General features: G+C 28.6%; 1 protein-coding gene across 1 annotated transcript in view; it reads right to left on the reverse strand.

The window, feature by feature from the left end:
* Positions 1-27,541, reverse strand: part of LOC148304779 (pyrokinin-1 receptor-like) — an 82,256-nt gene that overhangs the window by 22,543 nt on the left and 32,172 nt on the right. The window contains exons 2-3 of the mRNA XM_088267777.1: positions 22,485-22,591; positions 14,365-14,472 (exon numbers count right to left, since the gene is read on the reverse strand). Of these exons, the coding sequence (XP_088123903.1) occupies positions 14,365-14,472; positions 22,485-22,591 (215 nt within the window). The remainder of the gene's footprint in view (positions 1-14,364; positions 14,473-22,484; positions 22,592-27,541) is intronic.

Genomic DNA, 27,541 nt, shown 5'->3' on the forward strand with positions numbered 1-27,541 from the left:
TATATGTACAACGTCACCTAAGTCATGTCTTGCCCTTTTTCTGTTACTCGTTATTCGAAATGTCGCTCATCAAGGGAGAAACTTTTTCACATTTTTTTTCGCTCGTCATGCGAAATACTCGTTATCAGATATGTTCGTTATGAGAGGTTTCACTGTATTATTAAAGAGATAATCTTTTGTTTGAAATAAATAACGTTTAGTAGAAGTTCTCTCAAACTAGATTCTGCATTCTTATCTTAGTCTCGAGTCAAATTAATGAAGCTTTTCTGGTGTTACTTATTAGCTTGTTTTCGTAAAGTTTTCTCTTCGGTGACAGTTATAGCTTCATTAATTTACCACTTTCCATAAATCATACAGCCGCATATAACTGAACTTGATTTAGTTCATTAAGATTGACAATTAAGGGAGGAAGCACGCTCTGACCGGGCGACATACCTATTAGAAATGGGGTCACAGCAATAAGGGGAAATTCTAGATTACGCATTTTAATTTTTTTCTTCAGCCATTTGAACTCATTAAAAACCTACCAGAATTTTAATGTCTTTATATGTGTGTTTGCTTAAGAATATTTACATATTTTTAAAATTCTTGCTCAGAAACATAATTCGACCATTTCTCATTTAAAATATCAAGGTAAGAAAATTATTGAATAATTTAAGTAAAAGAGCTTATAAATTATCCTCGGTTTAAAAGATCTAGATATAAGAAAATCTTAAATCATTACTGTGAATTATCTAAATAAAATAAAAAATTAATATGATATTTTTTTTTTTGCTTTCTGTGTATGTAAGATAATAAAAGTATAATTATGTTGACTGTTTGAGAAAAATGAGAAAATAACTTGGGTATAATGAAGTAACATCGAAATCCGTTCATTACACACAAGCACATATTCGTGAAATAGATAAGAAAATGCCAAGCTAAATATTTTTAAATGCTTTACTTCAGAATAATCATCAAGCTATCATGATACTAATATTTTACTTTTAAAAAATTATGAAGCATGTCATTTCACAAATTTTATGTCAAATCAATAAAAAATATACAAATTGTATTGTTTTGTTTCTTTTGAGATGCTCTCTCTGTCTGTCTCTCATCTAAATCCTTCTTATTCATTATTGTTTAATGTTACACTTTTATTACGTGTACGATGCTGTTCAAGCAATCTTATGTAAAATTATCTGCTTGCTTCTTCAATTACTTAATGCCAAATCTGGGTAATTCATATTTTACGCAACGCGTTATTCACCCCCATAAAACAGAGATCCTACAAAACAAATTACTCTAAGATTCAATTTAAAGCCCCAAATTTCAGACGAACTACACTCTCGAAAAAAAAGAGCGGAAGGCAAACTGAACTTTGTTTTTCACTGTTGAGAGTTATGCCCATAAAAAAGCGGGAATATTGTAATGAATGGGCTCAATTCCTGCTTCACATGGGCTGTTTTGACTTAATTAGCCTTTTTTATTTCAATTTGCTCGCGAATAACATTAAAATCATAAATAATCATTTGAACTGGTTACCAAAAGATTCATGGTCTATTTTGTAATGGCTGCACTATCATATATGATTTTTTTTGCATATCAACATACATGAAGAAGAATATGGAAGTCTGGGCATTTTCGAGTATTACAACCGTCAAAGGCTGATTAAAGTGATCACTTTACACACGTTTAGACACGTTTAAAACTCTTTAATTTTTATGAGAGGTCCGAATCCTGGATTGTAATCACACACATGAGAAACGTCTTTCTACTACATATTACCACTTTTAATCTATTTCTTCAAACCCTTATCCGCACCCCGATGGTGCATAGGGCACTGCATCATATAAACGCAGTATTATCTAGATCGTTAACACATGAAGGAAGGGTGATCAGCCCTCCGCTTCAGGTACCAGTCCGGGGTAGTATTGAATAAATATTAGAGTGAAAAAATCACCAATATTTATTTTCACCCCCCCTGGGAATCGAACCCGGAACGTCCAGCACGGATATTTAATCTATTTACATTTTAATATCTACTGTTTTATTTCCAGTGCAATTTATTATAATCTTAAATAAAATGCACATACACACACACACACAGGCTATAATTTATTGTACTTGTAATTAGAATATATTGTGAAATGCAATATTTATATATATATATATATATATATATATATATATATATATATATATATATATATATATATATATATATATATATATATATATATATATATATATATATATATTTATATATATATATATATTTATATATATATATATATATATATATATATATATATATATATATATACATATATATATATATATATATATATATATAAATATATATATATATATATATATATATATATATATATATATATATATATATATATATATATATATATATATATATATATATATATATATATATATATATATATATATATAAATATATATATATATTTATATATATATATATATATAAATATATATATAAATATATATATATATATATATATATATATATATATATATATATATATATATATATATATATATATATATATATATATATATATATATATATATATATATATATATATATATATATCAAAAAGAACAATAAAATGTTCTAAATCAGTAACGTTAGATACTTCAACGATTTTTTAAGAGCTACGCAAAATTCGTATATAGCCCCCAAAAAAATATTTGCCTAACCCATAACAATGCGAGTGATTGGGGCTGAGCGCAGAGAGAGTTAAAACGTTTTGACCCGGGGTGGTATTTTTGACCGTTAACGTAATTTCGCTCAGACGTGACTCGTTGGCTAACCCTAAAGTGAGCTTTTACACAATCAAATGAGTTCTCCGAACCGTTTTGGTGGCGAAAACCACGAAATTGAGATGAATAATTAAATAAAAATTATTATCTGGAATTCCGCGGAGGAATATTTATTAAATGCTTCACACAGAAAATACTTTTCCATTTTTAGACGTAGGAGAATAAAGAGACTGCGCTTTTTAATATCTTCCACATCATTCACCAGCCTAGACAGCGATAATAAGCTGTAATAAATAGTATTTGTGAAATAAAATGATTTTTGCACTTTTGTAATACACAAAGTGAACGATGAATGTGAGGAGAGTGTTCAATTGCCATATCACAAAGTTAACAATGCTTTTTACAAAATATGAAGTGATTTTTTCCACTTTAATATTTATTTAATATTACCTTGGACTGTTACCTGAAGCGGAGGGCTGATTACGTTTGCTTCATATGTTAACTATCAGGATAATACTTTAAATGATGCAGTGCCCTATGTACCATCAGGTGTGGGTGAGGATTGAAAGATCTCACCACTGGCATTGTGACTCACAACAACGATGAACACTAAATAATAATAAAAAAATACGTTACTATTTTTTATTTTGTTTTTATTGTAGCATGAAATCAACATCATTTAAAATTTCGACGAAGAATTTTCAAAGGAGAATATGGATGTCTGGGTATTTCGCCTATTACAAGGACTTGTAATAGGCTGGTTAAGTGATCACTCTACACACGTGTAAAATTATCTACTCAACCCATAATTGACGGCCACAAACTCATATTTTGGAAGTTATACATATATGATTAATCTCATGACGTTCCGTGATTGAGTTCAGAAAAACCATCTTTGATTGGATAAAGAAAATCTTACACATGGCATTATAAAAAGCTTTTATTTGGAAGAGCTAGTTTTATTTGTATGCAAGATGTGTACAGTGATCACTTTACCAGCTGTGATAGGCCATATGCCCTGTAAATGCCCATACATCCATATATTTATTTAATTTTTACTTGGTAAATACCACTTTTTCTTAAAACCTATTTTTACACGTGTTTCGATGTGTTCCGCATCATTTTAAAACACCGTTAAATAATTTGGAATGCATTGAAACACGTGTTATAATATACATTTAGAAATAGTCGTATCTAACAAGTAAACCTTAAATTAAAAATGGATAGATATTTATTTATAATTTATATTTGAAGCACTAACGTTGTGATTTTCCATTTTTTAATAAAAATGTAACTTTGTTTTAAAATCACTTTAAACTAAAAAAACTAAACATGAACTAAAAATATAGTGATTTTAAAACAAAGTTACATTTTAATTATATTATATATTACATTTTTATTTATTTATTCATTTAGTCACACAAACGCCCACAGGGCTTTTACAAGTAAAAATTCAAGTCACAAAAAAAGTTTTTGTAAGTATTTAAACAAGAACATTCAAATACATTAAGTCGTATCTAACAAGTAAAACTTCAATTAAAAATGGGTAGATATTACCACTGAGTGACTGCCGAATCAATAAATAAATGTATTTTTACCTCTTCCTGGTACTATTCCAAAACGAGTTTTGTACAAAACTCAATATAATATAAAATAGATATTTATGTACTTTAATATTTTTTCAATAACTTAAAGAATTTCAAATGATAAAGAATTGAAAATGCGCCCTAAAAATATTTCCGTCAACTAGAAATTTGAGTTCATACATTTTTTTGAAAGCATACTAGACGATTGTAGAAAAAAGCTTTGCCAAGTAAAATAAAGATAATCTGTCGCAATTACTTTTAATGTAATGTGTGATAAATTTTCGGAATAGCATTTTTCAGATTTTTCACTGAAATTGAAAACGCCGCAAAATTTCTTTGTGCCTCCGTAAGGTTAAAATATGATCCTGAAAAACGGTTTTACGTTTTGACAGGAAATTTCCGGGGACTATGCGTAGCTTTGTTGACTCGCATGCATGATATGTTTATCTAAAGCGCAAGTATAGAATATTTATGAGAATTACAGCATATATTTTGTACATTTTCTCGATTCTAAATAAAGTCGATGCAGAATTATAAGAAGCCTTTTAGCTTGGGTTAAGAAAAGGCTTTTATATATTTTTTTCTTATACTAAAAAAGTGAAAGTACGGATTTATGTCTTTCATATTGAATTAAGCCCTATATTGCTCACTCCTTTCAACAACGTCGTATTTCAAAAAACTTGATTTTTCAGGAGATCGTTTTTAATGTTTAAAAATGTAATGAAATGTCGCTGTCAAAAACCCGGTCACTGGTCAAATAAAAATAAAGTGGAAAAGCTAAAAATATTGGTTTTAATCTAATAATATATTAAAATGCAATTCCATCACGAAGTGTCAGTGGATAATATAAATCTAGTAATGAAATGTATTAAAAATAAATATCAAGCCACTTTTTGAATTTTTTTGGGCAACAGATCGTTTAAGGTAAAATTTGAATGTTTTTTCTCCATTTGAAAAATATTTTGCATATAAAAAAAATTATTATACAATACCTTTTCTTCAAAATCCAAAAACAACACTTTTTGCCCTGTAGCGGGTAAATATTAAGCTAAAAATATGCCGCTTTTGCTGGGATTTAGTACATTTTCTGGGCATTTTGAAAACATGCACAACTGGAAATTGACGATTTTTGATATATGACGTTGTTGAAAGGAGTGAGCGATATGTCATAAAAAAATATCTTACTTTCGGTTGCAATAAAACGAGACGCAACCTTTCACAGTAAAAATGATGAATTACTTATTTATTTTCGTTCACAGATTTGCGACTGGAAAAATTTCGACAGCCTTAAGCGCACATTTATGACGATTTATTTGAAATTTAAAAAGATTTATCCTTGGGGTTTGTAAGAATGTTTGTAATTTAAGATTATAAACAAGCCATTTATATGAGAAATAAAAATGTCTATAAAATACAATTGAAACAGATATAAATTTAAAAATACTGTTTAATCAAAATATCATTAAAATGGAAATATGAATGTCCGGGTATTAACAAGGCTTATATTTTCTTATTTTTTAATTTATATAAATTATTATTTTACATAAAACACAGGTTTCTAAGAGGGTAAAAAACAACCAAAAAAATTATCTACATATGTTTTTTTATTACCCTGGCTGGTCTTTGAAAACACATATAAAAATAATATATTTTTTTTGTATAAAATCGGAGATTGTATGAATTTCACTTAAGACTTCATTTAATCTGATGATGGAATGGTTATTTCGAAACCAGTAGTCATGAAGAAGTGTTTTTAAGTAGTATTACATAAAGTGAATGAAAATTTATAAGGAGAGTGTAAAAGTACAATACATTCAACTAAAAATACTGTGTTATTCATATATAATGTAACAAGGGTGTAAGGTCAAAATCGTCAATTTATAACGTAACATTTTTCTTCAAATCAACATGTTTTTTACACAAAATACCCTTTGTACGTAAGGATAAATATTTTAAAGTTACCAATACATTTAAACAGTACTTCAGTGAAAACTTGGGTAAAATACAAAGTAACCACTTCACTCAGACGTATTTCTAGCGTAAAGTGAAGATTTTCAACCCTTTTCGTTATATTATCCTGGCAGGTGTTTTCTCTTAACAGCTCCGTAATTAAATTACCCAACTTTATCTACTCACAAAGTTCCGCTGTAGGCATGTAAATTAAGTGGTTTTAAGCGTTATCAAGATTAAACAATAATAAAAACAAGAAGATTAAATTAAAATATTTCAATTTTTATAAATAAAGAAATAAAATGGAAATGCAAAATAAAACTTAAAAAAAAATAATAAAACCCTTATCCGCACCCCAACGGTGCATAGGGCACTGTTTCATATGAACACAGTGTTATCTTGATCGTTTACACACGAAGGAAAGGTGATCAGCCCTCCGCTTCAGGTACCAGTCCAGGGTAATATTGAATAAATATTGCGGTGAAAAAATCATTTATATTTATTTGACCCCCCTGGGAATCGAACCCGGGACCTCCAGAACGGTAGCCGGGCGTGTTGACCATTACACTACTTTTTAAAGAAGAACTTTATTTATGTACTCGTATATGGTGCTCATTAAACGATTAACAAACATGTATTTCTTCATTAATTAATACGACAGTCACTTATTTGAAATATTTGTTCCTTTCTTTTTTAATTTTACTCGGTAAATACCACTTTTTCTTAAAATCTATTTAAAGCGTGTTTCGATGCATTTCACATCATCAATGTAATTCAAAATGCATCTAAACACGTGTCACTATAAATTTTTATATATAGAGGTATTTACCGAGTAATTTTTTTAAATATATTTTTAGTGATATTTTCATTATTATTTTTGTTTTGTATACACATATATAAATAAATATATTCTTCTTCTTCAAACCCTTATCCACACCACAATGGTGCATAGGGAACTGTATCATATAATATAAACGCTGTGTTGTCTTGATTATTAAGACATTAATGAAAGGTAATGTAAAGCCCTCCTCTTCAGGTACCAGTCCAAAGTAATTTGAATAAATATTAGAGTGAAAAAATCACTCATATTTATTTGACCCCCCTGGGAATCCTACACAGGACCTTCAGAACGGTAGCCGAGCGTGCTGACCATTACACTACAGAGGCGGACAATATATGTACATCTTTTAAATTTACTTGTTAAGTTTTATTTTATTGTATAATTTATTACTATTATTATTTTGTCCGCCTCCGTAGTGTAATGGTCAGCATGCTCGGCTACCGTTCTGGACGTCCTGGGTTCGGTTCCCAGGGGGGTTTAATAAATATAAGTGATTTTTTCACTCTAATATTTATTTAATATTACACTGGACTGGTACCTGAAGTGGAGGGCTGATCACCTTTCCTTCATGTGTAAACGATCGAGATAACACTGCGTTTATACGAAGCAGTGCCCTATGCATCATTGGGGTGCGGTAAGGGTTTTATTATTATATTAATTTATTAAAATTTATTTATCGATATTATTTTATAAATTGGTCGATAACTACAATAAATAAAATTGTGAATAAAGAAAATGCATAGTTTAAAATGTCAAATCCTTTTTTTTCTATATTGTTGATGTTTAAATAATCATATTTAGTCATATTTTATAGCTAACGCTAGTTGACATATCACAATATTTTTATTTTATTTTGACCGTAACTCGGAACAGATTAGACTCATACACAAGCGTATGTTCCATGATATGTTTTGCGACATGCAAAACTGGTATTTTGACATTTTTCAAAGTTCGGTATTTTCTGACGATTTTTATTTTCAATGGGTTGAAAATGTACTCTGATCTTAAAACTAGAACGTTTTGTCGTACGGACGTTTATTTTATTTTGATTACATTAAGTTTAATATATTAAAGTTTAATACATTACGTTTTGTCCACCTCCGTAGTGTTATGGTCAGCACGCTCGGCTACCGTTCTGGAGGTCCCGGGTTCAATTCCCAAGGGGGTCAAATATTTATTTAAGTGATTTTTTTCTATGTTATATTGCTTGATGTATAAGGGTTTAAAAATGTATGATGAGATGCCTGAATGTATGAAGAATGAAAAGTGTCTGAAAGAATTTAAAAATAAATGTCTAAGTTACTGTAAGGAAATGTTAATATGTAAAGATGATGTAAATGTATATAATAGTTTATATTAGTTTTAATATAAGCTAACTTAAGAAATAAATAAAAAAATAAATAAAAAATATTTATTCAATATTCCCCTGGACTGGTACCTGAAGCGGACGGCTGATCACCTTTCTTTCATGTGTTAACGATCAAGATAACACTGCGTTTATACGACACAGTGCCCTATGCACCATTGGGGTGCGGATAGGGGGTTTATATATATTTTATTTTTATAAGTTTAATATTTATTTTCATTTAAAAAATACAACGTTTTGACAGAAGGACGTTTGTTTTTTTATTGAGTTAAAATTTAGTTCTCATATTAAAAAAAATATTTCGGGAATATTTTCGTTCGACGATTTTTATAACACCTACAGCATATATACTTTCAACGTAAATTATTTTAACAATTTTTTGTTGTTGTTGCAGCACCTAACGTAAGGTTAACTAAAATATTTATACGGCTTATGCAATACCATATTTAGAACCTATTTCTACTGGTGAGTGGGTAAACTCTTTATGATTAAAGTTACTATAATTTCATATTATTAACGAGTGAATATTCCGTCATTCTTTAACTATTTTTATTAATTTTAGACAAGCACCATGGCGTAGTTGGGTACACGCTGGTCTGCAAAACTGGCGTCGCGAGTTCGATTTCTGCCAACTGCCAAAAAAAATAGGAAATATCTATTTTCAAATTTGTGATGAATTTTTCACACTTACCTTCCCTATCCTTATTATCCTACCTGCAGACAACCTTTTTAAAAAAGTAGAGGCTTTGTGGGCTAATATTTTACAGAAAATAAATGTATGGATACATATGAATATGATCTGAATTCGATAATTTTGATTGGTGTACAACCGATTTGCCTGAAACCGATGAAATATTTGAAAAAAAACAACGGGTGATAACGGTTACTGCTCACAATAACGATGACTCATTCACCGTTTAGTCCAGATTTGAAATAAAACGATTTATTTTTATTTCTGCCATGATAGACCATTTTAAGAGAGGCTCAATAAATTCTCAACAAGAAATTAAATCGGAAAAAGGGTTCAAGCTATTTTCTGAAAAATAAATTACAGCAACTTCAATAAATTGAATGGCAGAGTGATAATTTTGAATGAAAAATAATTAAAACTGACAAAAGAAAGGGGAAAATTAATTCATAACGGTGTGAAGAGAAAATGAACCAAGAATTGAAACTACAAAGGGTCTTCAAGGGTTGACTATTAAAACAATAAGATATAGAAATGAATATCATTTCTTGAAAGATAATTAGAATTCTTGAAGCGTTTAATATTTTAGATTTTCATGTTTTATTTAGAACTGAGCAGTCATTTCAGGGTAATTTCTTTATTTGTTTTATTTTAATACCAAACCTAATATATATATATATATATATATATATATATATATATATATATATATATATATATATATATATATATATATATATATATATATATATATATATATATATATATATATATATATATATATATATATATATATATATATATATAATACACACCTCCAAACACACATGTATCTCAGGTACATATGTGGGCATATGAATTAAATGAGTGAAGAAAGAACGGTAAAACAAATTTATGAGGTAAATATTGTTGGTAATAGAAACAGAGGAAGACTGAAAAAAGCTTGGCATAATCAAGTGTTTAAAATACTTGAAAGTGGTAAGGTCAGGTGGTGAAATATTTGGTGGGTATGCTGGGAAGCAGCGAGATGATGTGTTAGTTATTTTATTTTCATAAATATAATTTTTTTAATAAAACAAAAGAATCATATTTACCCACATTGGTAAATATCACTAATTATTTAACGATATTGTGACACGTGCTTCGATGCAGTCAACATCATCATCAAATAAAGTATTTTAAGATAATGTTCAAAACATCGAAACGCGTGTCATCATGGAGTCAAATAAATCCTGGTATTTTTTTTTTAATGTAAAATTTTCATATGGCTATAACCAAAAAGTGACTGCCGAATCAATCAATGAAAGTATTTTCAATTCGAGTAAATTGTAAGGTATATCCATATAATTTTTTTATAATTTATCAAAAAAATATTAAACGATTTCACAAAAATGGTTTCCTAATGTATCTGTCAGAATGAATAATTGAAGATTTTGAAATGAGATTAGGGACAGCGCGCACATAAAATATTTCGTAAAAAATAAACGTGAAATATCACTCACTCCTTTCAAGAACGTCATAAATCAAAAAACTTGTTTTTTCAGGAGAACGTTTTTAAAGTTTAAAAATATAAAACAATGTATTAAAAATAAATATCAAGCCACTTATTGAACTTTTTACTGTGCAACAGATCTTGTTAGGTAAAACCTGAATGTTCTTTCTCCATTTGAAAAATATTTAGTATGTTTAAAAAAATAATTAAACAATACCTTTTCTTCAAAATGCAAAAACAACACTTTCTACCCTGTAGCGGGTAAATATTAAGTTTAAAATGTGCCGCTTTTGCTGGGATTTAGTACATTTTCTGGGCATTCTAACAACATGCACAACTGAAAATTGACGATTTTTGATTTATGACATTCTTGAAAGGAGTGAGCGATATATACATTGTTTTCAAAAAAAATTATAAACTTTCAAATATTTTTTAAAAGTTAAAAAACGACAAGGAAGTTTATATTTTGTACACAATTACTAGATTCAATATTTAAGTATAAATTTTTCAGCTTTATTTCTTCAAAATAATTTCAAGAGATCGCGCTTGGGATTCCACTGTGGATTATTTCTTACAGATGGAATGAATTAAAGAAGTGTTATTATCAAAGAAAATATACTTAATAAAAATATACTTGATCACTTAAACTTGCCAATGACAAAAAATGAGCCGTGTAAATACTAAGATTTTAAACCTTTATCAAACTTCTTTATCTCTTTTGAGATCTTTATCTTTAACGCCTAATTTCATACATTAAACATTCCTCGTCAAATAACTGGAAGCAGGTATTGCCAAAGCAATGGAAAATAGATTACAATAAAAATATTTCACTCAAATCGAGAATGAATTGAAATTAATAATAATAATTTTTGAATTTATTAACAAATTCTGAAAGAAAAAAAAATCATTATATGAAAAAAAAAATGTTTTCATTGTATAAAATGTAAAAATAAAATTAAACGTGACTTCGATAACATAGAAATACACTAAAATGGTTTAACTTAAAAATATTGGATTATTTTTATGTAAATGTAGGTATAAACGATTAATTGTATTTAATATAAAGATTTCTATTTTTACAGCCTTTCATTTTTTCAAACAAATATTGTATTTTTAACTGTAAGAAACAAAATTTCAGTACTAAACTCAAAATATTTTGAATATCAAAAGCATTTGTCCATTTATGTGAACACCCATTTGAATATGCGTCAAAATTTCAGCACTAAACTCAAAATATTTTGAATATTAAAAGCATTTATCCATTTATGTGAACACCCATTTGAATATGCGTCAAAAATAAATCAAAATAAAATAAGTCAAAATCTTGATTTATCAAAAATGAATCGTGCATGGTGTCTTTAAATAAGGGAAAGCTTAACGAGGCGTTTTATTGGAAAGTAAACTGTTATGAAGATATATTTTTCAATTAATAATATTTTCACGTGCTGGTTATAAATTTATTATATTCTAGTTTAATACATTTTTTATCGTAGGGAGAAATAGGCATATAAAAATTAACATATTTTTTGATACCCTCTTTTCCTCATGCGGGCAGTATATGATGTACCGTAGTTAATATTTTAACGAAACATACATGTTCTGCTTTCACTTTTTTTTTTTAATGTTTTTCCTGATAATTGGTGGAACATTTTATAAAATAAAACTACTTTGTTTTTAACCACTTTTATTGGTACTTTTCTCCAACTGGTTTCGAAAAGAAACCTTACTTAATTACTCACTTACTTAACTTGAATTTTTAAATGTTTTAGGGTTAGTTCATGTGCAATCCTGATGATAACAAGGTTTTTGACGAAACCTGTTGGAGGAAAATACAAATAAAAAGTGGTTAAAAACAAAGTAGTTTTTTATTATTCTTAGTTATTTTTAGTTCTCATTTTACCCTAAATGGCTCAAAGGCCACTGCACCAGATTGATACAGTATTAACTTGATCAAATAATTTAATGAAAGCAAGTCCTGTGCTACAAATCTGGAAGAAGGGTGGAATTTATGAGCAAATAGAAGGGATATTTATGACGTTAGTAAAGTGGAGAATACATAAGTGATACATGGGAAGGAAAATAGAGGAGAAATACCAAAAATAGAGAAACTTATGAATAAAGAAGATATTTACATTATTATCTTTAATTCATTACACTTTGTCACTTTAACTAATGTTTTAAACGTTATACGGATATAATTTTTTTTTTTTGTTTAAACAAATGATTTTTTTATGCAGATAATCGATTATTCACCCTGTGGATGATATGTCAATATTAAAAATGTCTCAATTTTTATGAAGGAGTATTTTTATGCGGTTTATAATTTAAGTTATTGGTGACTAGACTAGACCAGTCTGATAATGCTGGTCAAATAAAATTCATGTTGAAAAAGTTACATAGTTGTTATTTTATTCTATAAAATGCAGTTCCACCACGAAATGTCAGTATAAAACTGAAATCTAATTCATGTTTTCATAACATATATGTGTAATTATTTAATGTGCTTGTATCATTGTCAATCAAATTGTTTTTATTTTTTATGTACAAGCTATATAGCTCCTAAACAAATAAAAAAATATGACCAGTTATTTTTTTCACAATATTCAATAAATAACGAATTTCAATAACAAATATCACTTAATTAACAGTTTGTCAACTATTTGACACACCTTTTAGCCTTGGCATGAATTAATTGGTAGTTAGTTGTTTGCTCACAGTTTCGGCAAGTTGATATATAATTGCTCCAAGTTTTGGTCATGTACATAAACATAAGTTTGCGTAGGAAAATAAATACTTTATCGAAAGTAAACTGCGGAAGAGAACCAATATAAACTTTCCCTTCTTAAACAAGCCAAGAGTTAGAAGCCAAAGTTGGAGTCAAAACAATCAACCCTTGTAGGTATCGAAAGAAGGAGTATAAATACCAAAATACTTGAAACTTGTTTTTTGTCTAAATTTTATTCTGACGAAAATACGCAAATTTGTACTTTCTTTGGTATTGATGTTGAATTACTGTTATATTTGAGCAAAACTTTGGCTTCTTTTATTCAACAAATTGTCGTATTTAATTTTCAGATAATAAAGATTTTATTTATATCTCAAAAGAGATGACAACTATGATTTGTATATCGACAGGCCTCACGATCTTTCAAGTAGGTGTCGGGTTGTGGTCCCGCGGTCAGTGTTGCGGTTGAGTCAGAATTTTTCGGTTCGAACCTAACTCTATCAAAATTTGATACCTATTTCTAATAATGAGCCGATAAGGCTTACAGAAATAGTTTGAAAATAAAATATTTGTGCAAACACATATATTTCTCTTTTTTTATTAAAAAAATCTTATTGCAGACCCAACTTGAAATCGACCATGATTCCTTAATCAATGTACCATAAATAAACAAAGGTTTATGTAAAAAATATAATAAAAAAATCCCATACCATTTCAAATTTTGTATCATACATTACGTCTACGAAAAAAATGCTCGTATAAAAACAAAACATTTTTAGTCTGGGAGAAAAATACTCGCCATAAATTCTCTAAAATGATAAACTTCTTGCATAAAATAAAAATAAAATCACGCAAAATAAACTAAATTAATTGCTTTGTTTACGTAACGGCTACAACTCACGCGAGCGGGGGATGAATTTTTAAGATTTTGTGCATACCTTGAAAGCCTCCCTGAACTTATTCGACATGATGTTGTACAGGAAGGGATTTATGGTTGTTGACAAGAAGTACAGCACCCCAGATAAGTAGGTCAGGATCCTGTAAACCTGAAAACAAAAAATATAAGTTTAGTAATGAATGAAAAGCTTTCAGGAACTGAGAATGTTGGGATATAATTTTTGCACTGTATGTTGTTTAGAAATAACCTTGAATAGTTGTATATTTTGAATAGTTAATACATTTTGCAGCGAATGCTTTTTTTGAGGGTAAATTGACTGGTGTAGAAATTTTTGAAAAAATGCATTTTTCAAATAAATTAAATGAATTAAAATATATATTAAAATTATTACATCATGTCAATAATTGATTTGGCGGGAACTTTGTGGAATTATCCATGTTTATTTATTTATATTATACTTGGTAAATACAGCTATTTCTTAAAATCTATTGTGACACGTGTTTCAATGCATTCCTCATCGTCATCACGGTGTTTGAAAAAGATGCGGAATACATCGAACATATGTACGTATCAAAATAGATTTAAAGAAATAAATTTAAAAAATATAAAATCATATGTATCCGCCTCTATACGGCTGTCCAAATTTAAAACACAGTAAGGGACATTTTTTTGTAGTACGTTTTTTTTGTATTTATGGACTAAGTAGACTCTACTTAATCCAAAAATGCAAAAAAAACCTACTACAAAAAAATGTCCCTTACTGTGTTTTAAATTTGGACAGCCGTGTAGTGTAGTGAATAGTGCGTTGAGTACGGTGCTGGGGAAATATAAGTGAAAATAAATATAAGTGAGTTTTGATTCTAATTTGTATTTATTTAATACTAGTTCCTCAAGCGCGGGGCGAATTACTTTTCCATAGTATATTTAACGATCTAGATAACACTTTTTATAAACGATTCAGTGAGTTAAGTTTGTTGAATTAGTGAGTTGACCAGATGAGTAAAGTTTTAAAGGAGATATAAAGTAATTTAGTATTTAATAAAAATATTATATAAAAATATGTAAAAACGCGATAGAAACGCATTTCGTTGAATTTATATGGATGTTTTTAATACAAAAATCTGTAAAATATTTCAATATGGATATTTATATTATGGTGTTTACACATACTGAATAAATAATGAATAAAAACAAACAAACAAATAAAACGTCAATGCAGCAATCGCTATATCATTTCAAGGACCTCTCATCCTTCTTGGCGTTTCTCTATTACGTATTTTATAAATAAAATATTCATATTGTTGGCGAAAACAAAAAGAAAAGTGATTCTCTCGTCAAGTTTCATTTTGAATTATTGAAGAAGTATATAAAAAAATAATAAAATATATAAATACTATCGAGTCCCGACAACGTTATATATTTCAAAAAATGTTTGACTCGTAATTGAATTACCATATTATTTTATCTAACGGACAAACGTAGCGTAGGACTGGTTTTTTCGCTTTCAAATAATTAACGATTAAGATAACACCACGTTTATGTGATAAGATGCCTAATGCACCAATGAGGTCATATATATTTTTTTATATTTTCTCTCAAATTATCATTTTCAAAGTCATGGAAGAAATTTAAAGAAAAGAATCACTGTTTGTTGAGTAACTTTGTACATATTATAAAGTACCTACGATGGAATGAATTGGAATTTTACGGAATATTAAATCCGGGTTGTTTGATCATTGATAAATATTAAAAATCGGTAGTAGCGGTAAATATTTAGATTTTTTTCATACAACAAATACACTTTTCTTTAAATTGTTACTTTTACTATCATTTCTACACTTTTACTAACCATAAAACAATTAGGCTTCACAAACACTATTGATGTAGAAAAAAAGCAAGTATAATAGCTTGATTTTAAAAAATTGTTTTATTTCTTCAGTTACTTTATATTTAAAAATTTAAATGTTTCTTTTGTAATTAAATTATTAAATGTAAAATCATTATCATATATTTATATATATATATATATATATATATATATATATATATATATATATATATATATATATATATATATATATATATATATATATATATATATATATATATATATATATATATATATATATATATATATATATATATATATATATATATTTATATAATTATTCATATATATAAATGTTTATATATATTTATGTATTTTCATAATACAATTTTGCGATTCTGTTTTATTTTTTGTTTTTGTTTTATTTATAAAAATTGGCAGTGTTATTCTATCCAAGTATTACATTTACCATCTGAACCATTATCAACGTTGGTATCAAGCCAATCTAAGCATTCAATGGCAAATTACAAATGAAAAAGATCGTGGCAATTTGTAATAAAACAAGCTACAGTTATTTATTGGGATTTCATTCATTAATATCTGCGAATGCCGGAAAGTGGTCACTGAGCATCGACCCTTGAAAAAATAATTAGGGTGGGGTTTGATATACGAGTATCGTGGTAATTCTAGGTTGTTACACGAGCTTTACGAGTTATTAATTCATATATTTAACACCAGGTGGATACATAATCCAGCTCAAATTTTCTTTTTACAAAGCACAGCTTTCAAAATTATTAAAGGTTTTTAAAATATTTTTACAAAGGAAAATAATGTAAGAAGATGTCGGTGAATTAGAGTGATGCTTAGTTAGTTATTAGTTTTGTATGGATTGACGTATTCAATATATGACTGACAAAGACAGAATGGTGTGGCATTCTACCCTCCCTGCTTACCCCTACAAAGAAGCTGATAAGTTATAGTTCAACAGTTAGATGGCCAATTGATGATAAGGGAGTTTTCAACAGTTGCAAAAAAATTGTATTAAAATATCCAGTATAAATATTAACTAAAACCTTCTGTTTACATTGCAACATTTAGCCACGTTATCGGACAAATATCAAACCTAACCATTTAATAAAATAATACTAAATTTTTGATTTTGTGAAAAAATCAATTAATCAAACCAATTGTTTGAAAAATTTCCCAATTATTCCGGTTATAAAATTATTGAAACCGGTTCATTTAATTTTTGGCTTCATTTTCCAATTGATGGGAATATGAATTCTCTTCACGTCTTCGAATGTTCGAAGTCGGGTCGAAGTAGGTCATATGACCTGCTAATTTAGCGGAAATTATATGCCAACTTCAAGGCCTAATAGAGTCGTAAAGTGGAGATATCTTTGGTTGAGTTCCGGATTTGCAGCCAAACTTTAGTTTAAGTACTTTCAAATTCACTCATAGAGTTCAATAACAATTATTTTATGATAACATTTCCCAAAATTTTGTAAACGATCATAATATCAGTGAAAGGGAGGAACTGTAACTCTTAGGATACTGATAATAATTGTATATTTTTACAGTTTAAATTGATTTATACATTTCAATAACTTAATTTAGGTCATATTATTTTTTGACATCTCATCAAAGGTGAAGAAGAATATGGAAGTCTGGGCATTTACGGGGCTGACGACCGTCATCGGCTGGTTTAAGTGATCACTTAACACACGTGTAACATTCACCAATTCTATTGACAACCACACTACTCAAATTCTCGGAAATTCTATATATGTAAACCAATTAAGAAACCTTGTTCTTGAATCACTAGAACTTTACTAGAGACATCTATTGGTGAGATGTAAAGAAGCTTTTTTTTTTAAGCAGAAACTCTTATATTAGATAATCCAGATTTTGTGAACAAGTATTTGGACACACTCAAAATGTTGTTAATTAAGGTCGTTAAATTTAATATATCGTAGTCGTACAGGAGAAAGTGATCAACTACCAAAACGTAAAATGCTCAGGAGGGCCATTTAAGTCACTTTTGCTTGGCAAGAAAATATGCACCAATGCAGTTAGTCATATTTTAACGATTCAATATATTTTACTTCCAAGTTTAAAATCCTTTGGGATTTTCTCAGGGCAATATTAAGCTAGTAAGATATCAAATAGTTAATAATCACGTTTTTGTAAAACAATGGACTTGGTCACTCTCTCCTGTATGACTAGGATATGAAAGTGATGCATGGAGTAAAAGACGGATGCAAGTAGACTGAATGCCGTCAAAATTTGATCTCTCTTAATCTGACAAATTATTAGCAAACCAATGTATATAAAGAAGATGTTCGAATGGTGAAATATGGAAAAAATCTAAGGTTGAGATAAGCATCATCGAAAAAAAATATGAATGAATGATGAGATGATTTTGACATGTGGAGTGGAGTGGAATTAAAAATGAAATATATGTTATAATAAATAAGAATTAACATTATATTAATAATTATTAATTAATATAATGAACACGATTAATAATTTAAGTAAAGTTTTTTTCTGGTATCTTTTCGCTTTGGCGATAATTTTAATTACAACATTTTGAGTGTGGCCAAATACTTGTTCACAAAATCTGGATTATCTCCAATTACAGGAGTTATTTTCATATTATTTTGTGACATCTCACCAAAGATGAAGAAGAATATGGAAGTCTGGGCATTTACGGGGCTGACGACAGTCATAGGCTGGTTTAAGTGATCACTTTACTCACGTGTAACATTTAGCAATTCTACCCATTATTGACAACCACACTACTCAAATTCTTGGAAGTTATACATGAACCAATTCTGAAACCTTGTTCTTGAATCACTAGAACTTCACTAGAGACATCTATTGGTGAGATGAAAAATACATATTCCATATTCTTCTTCATCTTACTTACTGATTATTTATGAGGACTAAATGGATTCGAGCATTACATATTAAAGAAATTTCAACAGAGGTGGAGAACTTGAGATGAATGTGCTGTAAAACGACATGTTTTTGGTGTTCAAATAGTGAAATAAGGAAATAATGCAAGGTTGAGATAAGCATTAGCGATAAAATTAAGAAAAGTGTGTTGTGATGATCTGGGTATGTGAATCAAATGAATGAAAAGAGAACGGAAAATAAATTAATAATGCGAATATACTGTTTAATAAGAGAAAATTTACATTATTAAGTAATTAAAATACTTGAAAATTGTCTGGTTCGGAGTCGAAATATTTGGATGTATGAATTTTGAAGAAGAAAAAAAGATTTTTTTTTATCAAATTATTTCTGAATATCTTGTACTTGTACGGTATCACATACTTAACATTTGAAGGTTTTATTATCAAGAAGGATTGGAATATTAAAATGAAGTGTAAGGTTTATTAGGATGTTGGTTGTGATAGGAATAAAAAGGGTTTATTAAAGGTTTAGTAATGCTGCCAAAATATAAGGAGAAAAGGCCTAATTTTATTATACGGAATAGTTTTCTTACGAAACCTTAAAGGGTGAAGAAGGGTCGTTATGAAAATGGAAAAGGAATAATATTAAATAAATTGAATAAGATTTTTCTGTTCGTGTAATAGATTGTTAGATAAAAACCTTTAACAATTTTTGTGTAAAAGTACTGTAAAATATAAACGATTTTATTAGATACTATTTTTTCTCGTAAGTATATTACATTAAAAAAAATATTGTGGTATATATCTTAATATATGTATGAAGTATCATTTTAATTTATTATATTTATTAAGGAATGTGGAATGCTGGGTATTTTATGGCATTTCCTGGGTTAAGTGATCATTTTATTCACTCGATAATATTCACCATTTTTACCTTTGAAGTTTTCTTGGAAGTTAATTACACAATGTATTTCAATAGCTGCATTTGTTTTGTAGGTTGCAAAAGGATTCCAATGTTAATTAATTACGTGAATGATCAATGTTTCATACTGTAAGTATAAAGTGATCACTTAAACTAGCCTATGACAAGTTACAAGCCTTATTAATGACCAGAACTCCATATTCTTCTTCCTTAAAAGATGTTTAGTATATCTTGAGACATTAATAATATATAATGAAACAAGTATTTTTTCTTAAGATGAACTCGTATACTGTACATTTTTATTATATTCGTTTATTTTAATTATCCTGGTTCCAACTCAAATGTATGGAAGTGAAACATAGAGTTGGCAAAAGAAGGTTGAAAGTAGACTGAATGCAGTCGAAATGCGATCTCTCAGAAGAATATGCGACAAAATGATGTATGATGGATGCGCGAATAGTGAAATAAGGAAGGAACGCAAAGCTGAGATAAGCATTATCGATAAAATTAAGAAAGGTGTGTTGAGATGGTTTGGACATGTAGAACGAATGAGTGAGGAAAGAACGGTAAAACAAATTTATGAGGCAAATGTTAGTGGGAAAAGAAGCAGAGGAAGACCGAAAAAAGCATGGCACGATCAGGTATGCCAAATACTTAAAAGTGGTCAGGTTAGGAATCGTAACAATCGGCGGGTATGTATGAGGAGATGCATGAACGTGGAAGAGGCGAAGAATGTGTGCAAGGACAGAGTGGTGTGGCGCTCTATTCTCTCTGCCTACCCCTGTGGGGAAGCGGCGTTATGGTTAGTTAGTTAGTTAGTTAGTTATTTTAATTATTTTTCAGCCATTGAAAATATTGTAGGCACATTTCCAAATCAATATTTGTGAATTGAATGAATCTGTTATCGGATTACCGAATATGAAAAGAATCTCATGAAAATCGGCAAAATATGTATAATTGAAATTAGTAACGAATCCTTTTTATCAAAAATTAACAAATCGTTAACTATTCATTAAATTTTAATAACATCAACCGGTTAAAAGCTTCGCTTTGCTATACCATATGTTTTTCATGGAAATCCCACTGAAAATTGAAATCCTGAATTTAATATATCTAGAAAACATTTCCATTCCCAGGAAATATTTCAAACAAGTGACATTAGTTAAAACTTTCTTTTCAGAAGTGTCCTTGTCTTGTTGAACGTGTATGTGGCTGCTGTTCAAACGCTGGTCGTGATAAAATTTCAATGCCTTTGAACGAATTCCAACAATTTCAGCTTGTGTTTACTAACCTATTCGAACCGCTGCATTCAGATTTGTAATGAATTTAAAATTCGTATGGAATTGAAATAAAAGTAGACAAAGCTAGAAATAAAATTGAATCTCTAATATACTTTTATATTTTATAACAATAAAGAAATAAACAAAATATATAAATTTAAATAATAGTATTTTAAATAAATAAAAGACAAACTTTTTATAATTTATATCTGAGGCACTAACTAAGTGATTTCCAATTTTATAATTAAAATGTAACTTTGTTTTGAAATCACTATAAAAAATTGTTATAACTTAATTATAATGTCTACCGGTTTCGAAGCTAACCGTTTCTTTATCAGACTGATTTATACTTAAATTTAGTATTAATTTAATTAAGTTGGGTTTGCAGTGATCAAACTCCACTTAAACAGTTCTTCATCCTGCCTATGAATATTTTTAATTTTTTGTTTTTTATTATACCTACCCATCATTAAAAAAGACAAGGTGATTTATCAAACCGGTTGGAATAAAAATGGTTAAAAACAAATATTTTATTTTTATTTAATATTTGAAGGTATTAAAATATCTCACAAAGTATCTACAAAAAACATTAAAAGTTTTTTTTCCATATTTCATGTTAAAAAAAAGTATTTTTTCATTGTATTTTGTTTTTTTTTTTAAAGTGGGAGTTGCATTTATTATTTACCTTGCTTGTTATGTAAAGGTTTTTTCGATCATTTAATGGATTTTTGTTTTCTGAATAAAAAAATGTTTTATTTTAATATGTGTTGGGAACAGGAGCGATAATCTAGTATGGGCCGATCAAGGATTTCTCAGCATTTGCTCATTGCTGAGAGGAAACCACGTTCCACACCTCAGAAGCCGGACTGTTGACTGTTGTCAACAAACCTTTCGTTCCACTAGAAGACGTTCGGCATTTTGTGTCCTAACTTGGTTTATGGTACCAATGTTCCTCACTATTTTTATCATATATGATACCACCTCTCTTCACTATTTTTATCACATATGATACCACCTCTGGCGACAGTTCCTTATCAACTATCACAGATACGATGTGGGATAGGTTTGTTGATAATTCTGTTGTTTAAAGAATGAAATAGGATCTGGAAAGTGGGTACTATTAATTAAGAAAGAAAAGGATTAACAGCAGTGGTAAGGCCTCTCGGAGATTCATACCTGTACTTAAATATTAAATACTCTTTCAGGGCTTACCTCGACAAATGTTGTGCTATGTTCTTGTCTACTTTTTCCGTATACAGCTAGAAGTCTCTGTGCGTGAAATGGAGCCCAACAAAGGAAGAATGACACAGCTACTGCGACTGAAAATTAAAATACACAATATAATTAGTCAAATTAATAAACATTTATAAAAAATTAAATTTCATTTAACTCAAAAATAAGTAAGCTTTGTCTTTCAATAAATAACTCATTAAGGATATACTTATTGTTTACTTTAAAAATTTTCATCGTTTCGTATTTTGTTTTCGGTTAAAATAAAATATTAGTAAAATATTAGTGACTGCGATAAAAAATATATTGGCCAAACTGCGAGAAGTCTAAGAAGTAGAATTAGAGAACATCGTCGTGGTCTAACAAGTAACTATTTTTCGGAATTTGCAAATCAAATCATGGAAACTAATTACTCATTTGACTCTCATACACTTAAATTATTACACTCTGTTACAAATAAAGGTCAAGTCATGAATAATTTAGAAAATTTAGAAATACATAAAAGTTAAATTCAGATAAAACAATAATTAATAATATACTGTTTCAAAATACGTCACCATTATTATCAATGTTTCCTTTTACAAAAAATGTTGTTCCTTAACCTCCCCTACCTATATTTATTAACCTTTATATACACCTAAATACATTTTGATTCGATAGTTTCAATTTGTACCAGAAGATGAAAACAATTGTCGTTTTCGAAACTATTTGTAAATAAAAATAAAACTCAATTTAGTGGATTATTCAAGTGTTTAATTTAATTCAAATATAAAATATTAGTAGTTTATATCAGCACTTTAATTCTTTTTATATTTTTTTGTATTTTTTCTAGCACCCTTTATTATAACTTGAAATGTAAACCCAAACACATGACATACCTTTGTGGGGTCTATTTTTGTATTAATATAATTTTTTGTCGTACTTGTAATCATATTATATTGTGAAATGCAACAAAAAAAAAGAAAAAACGTAGCCAGACAAAAGGGGTTTTGTCGTATGTATCTTATTTCAATAATTATGCTTGAGTATTTCCAATCATAATTTGCCTAGTATAATTGTGGGGTGGTTATAATCATTGGTGGAACGATCTCAATCATATGAGATCAAAGATCATTAATTAAATTTTTGATGATATTCCTATTTGAGAATTTCATTATAATATAAATGTTTTATTTTTTATTTTTCCCGATAAACAAGCGCCATATACGTATTTTACCGTGTTTGCTTATTTTAAATTAGAAATAAATTTTATAAGTCAAAGTTGTGCTGGAATAAAGTAAAATTGAAAATAAGTTTTATTAGAAACGAACAAACGAAATGTCATTTTACTTAAATTATATAATCTTCTCCTTCTTTTTTTTAACCCTTATCAGGACTCGATGGTGCAAAGGGCACTATATCGCGTTAACGTAGTGTTACTTGATTGTTGATAACGTAACTAATTAAATTAGTTTATTTATGTAAATATTTATGTATAAATCGAGAAAAATAAAAAATCGTTAAATTACAATGCGTTATATTTTGTTCAAATAAAAACTTTACACAAAAATTAAATGATAAAAAAAAACCTTTTTTACAAAATTCTTATTCAAAAGAAATAATAAAAAATATTAAATTGTATTTTTGAAATATTTTGAGGTTCATACACTAGGTATTTATTTATTTTTTTATTTAAACGATCTTGTGTCTGATTTATCGATAAAATAATGTTTTATACATTATATTTTCAAATATATAATACTTTATTGTCAGATGTAGAGTGTGTATACTGTGTATCTCTCAAGGTAACGTCATTTGCTGTAAGTAAAGATCTCTCGACAATGTAACAAATTACTTGCCCTGAGAAGATTTAAGGCCGATTATTCGCCAAGGAAACTGGGCAAACTTTAACAATATCGGTGTACATTTTTCATTTGCAGGAGGAAAAGTTTCGCAGGGTTATTTACGATTTTCTTATGTCAGGCCACGCGACGTTTTCACTAATTAATCTTAACATTAAAAATATCCTGTTTAAGCTTTCGTACAAATTCTATAAGAACTTAATTATTACATTTAGCTTTAGGATTCGAGTTATACGAGCATGTTCATAACTGCGTCTTCAAACTTCGGGTTGAATTATGCAAATTTTAATGTCTCTAGAATATCCTAGATCATTTTACTAATCTCAAGTTACTGGGGTGTAATTTTACTATTTTAATATGTGACTGAAACTTATGACATTTATAATATATTTCTATTTATGGTGGTAAAGAAATTTTAACCTTATAATTACTAAATTTTAACATTAACCTACTCACTTACATATTCTTCATGCATTCAATTCTGCTGGAATTTGTAAGTTAAAATCGAAATGTACAGTGAAATAGTTGTTTTACATTATCTCACGAGAGACTCGACAATTGTACGACACTCGGGATATTTCAGGCTTCCGGTTGCTGAAACTGTTTATTTACGTCACATTTCAGGTATTTTTACTAGAACGATTTGCATAATTCCAGCGGAGTATGGCGATAAAGGAATTTACACTGGCATTCAGAAATGTTGTCCAAAAAGTTTCAGTGGTTTAAATCCGCAAACCAACAAACATGATTTGGTTACTAATGGGTTTATCATATGAACAAGCGAATGTTTTTATCTTTTTCGGTTTTATATATTTTTTAATGTGACCTTATAATGAAAAATGACATTTTTTTCATATGAAATCTTTATTTGATATTAAGATGATTTGAAATTCAATTTTGATACCTTAACAAATAAGTTTTTACATTTTGTTTTTTTTTGTTGAGAAAACAATAAACAGTAAATTTATCAATTAATTAATAAATCTGTAAATAAAATAACACATCCTGTAATTTGTGATTAATATCTCATCATATCTTACCACAAAGTTAGTGCCAAAACAATAAATAAAATATCTGATAACTTAATAATAAACACAAAATATTGTAAATTAATTAACTTGAAAAATTATTAGTCAAAATAAATAATATTTTAGGCGTCCCCCGGTATGCAAAATAATTCGGTAAGGAGCTCGCATTATAAAGCTTACTCAAATCAACCATAAATACTGCCCGTGAACACAGTTTTATTTTTACATTTATTTATGAGTTCCAAAATTGAATCAATCATGGGTAGAATGACGAATGTTACACCTGTAAAAAGTTATCACTTTTTCAGCCTGTGATAGGTCACACCCCCTCTTAATACCCTTACTTCCATTCTTCTTTATCTTTGATGAGATGTCAAAATGTAATATATGTTTCATCTCAGCTATTATAAGTGTGATATTTTCTTAATATATCATCCAAAGGGTTAAAATCCCAGTGTCTGATTTAAGAAATACTTGTAAAATGTTGTACATTTTATTGAAAAAGTGGAATTATACTTACACTGAGCACGAATATATAAATAAATAAAAATAAATATATCGCTCACTCCTTTCAAGAACGTCATAAATCAAAAAACGTAATATTTCAGAAGAACGTTTTTAGACTTTAAAAATATAACACAATGCATTAAAAATAAATATCAAGCCACTTATGTAACTTTTTACTGTGCAACATATCTTTTTAGGTACAATCTGAAGGTTTTTTCTCCATTTAAAAAATATTTAGTATATTTAAAAAAAATAATTAAACAATACCTTTTCTTCAAAATGCAAAAACAACACTTTCTGCCCTGTAGCGGGTAAATATTAAGTTAAAAATATGCTTTATATTATCCACTGACACTTCGTGATGGAATTGCATTTTTAATTTATTATTAGATTAAAACCAATATTTTTAGCTTTTCCACTTTTTTTATTTGACCAGCGACCGGGTTTCGTCGTTACCGACATCATCAGACTGGGATCATCAGACGTCGTTACCGACATCATCAGACCAGTCTGATGATGTCGGTAACGACGAAACCCGGTCGCTGGTCAAATAAAAAAAGTGGAAAAGCTAAAAATATTGGTTTTAATCTAATAATAAATTAATAATATGCCTTTTTTGCTGGGATAAAGTACATTTTCTGGGCATTCCGAAAACATGCACAACTGAAAACTGACGATTTTTGATTTATGACGTTCTTGAAAGGAGTGAGCGATATGTGTGTTTATGTGTGTGTGTGTGTTTATGTCAATAATATGAATGCATACTATAAATTCATATAAATTTAAACAATTCCTGTATTAAAAGTTACGAAGAAAAAAGTTATATTTCGAATCTTGGATGTAGTTTAAAACAGACATTGCGTATATTTATATTATTTATTGGATTTGTGTCAACGGCACGCGTTCAGATGTATGAGCGTTTCAAATATTTAGTAAATACGCTTGCCGAAAGTTATGAATGACGCACTAAAACGGATATATCGCACGCCATTTGCAAAAAAAACGATATCGCTAACGCAACGAGTGTTGGGATATTGGGGTTTGAAGGGTATAGTCTTGGGTAAGTGCAAGTTTCTCGCTTTTTGGAGGTCGACTTGCAATAGTAACTTAGATATCTAGAAATTTAGTCCGCGGGTAGATTTCTACATGTCTGTGGATTACAAAACTTACTACGAGGATCAAGTTATGTGATCCTAACATGGTAGTATGAGAGAGCGAGTCGCTAAACTTTATTAAGAGAAAAAATGTATAAAAATAATAAAATAATAAAACCCTTATCTGCACCCCAATGGTGCATAGGGCACTGTGTCATATACCATAATCGCAGTGTTATCTCGATCGTTTACACATGAAGGAAATGTGATCAGCCCTCCGCTCCAGGTACCAGTCCATGGTAATATTGAATAAATATTACAGTGAAAAAATCGTTTATATTTATTTTACCCCCCTTGGGAATCGAACCCGATTCCCAAGGGGGGTAAAATAAATATAACTCCAGAACGGTAGCCGAGTGTGCTGACCATTACACTACGGAGGCGGACAATACTTATTTCAGCAACTTTTTTTATTATTTCACTTCTCATTATTTCATGATGTATACAAAAAATCCTGTAAAGAAAGCTTATGTAAAGAAATACAATATTCACATTAGTATGAACGTAAT

This window comes from Brachycentrus maculatus, unplaced genomic scaffold, assembly GCF_059751285.1.
Source record: "Brachycentrus maculatus isolate JH-2025_06_01 unplaced genomic scaffold, ASM5975128v1 h1tg000305l, whole genome shotgun sequence".
In the NCBI taxonomy this organism is placed as follows: domain Eukaryota; kingdom Metazoa; phylum Arthropoda; class Insecta; order Trichoptera; family Brachycentridae; genus Brachycentrus; species Brachycentrus maculatus.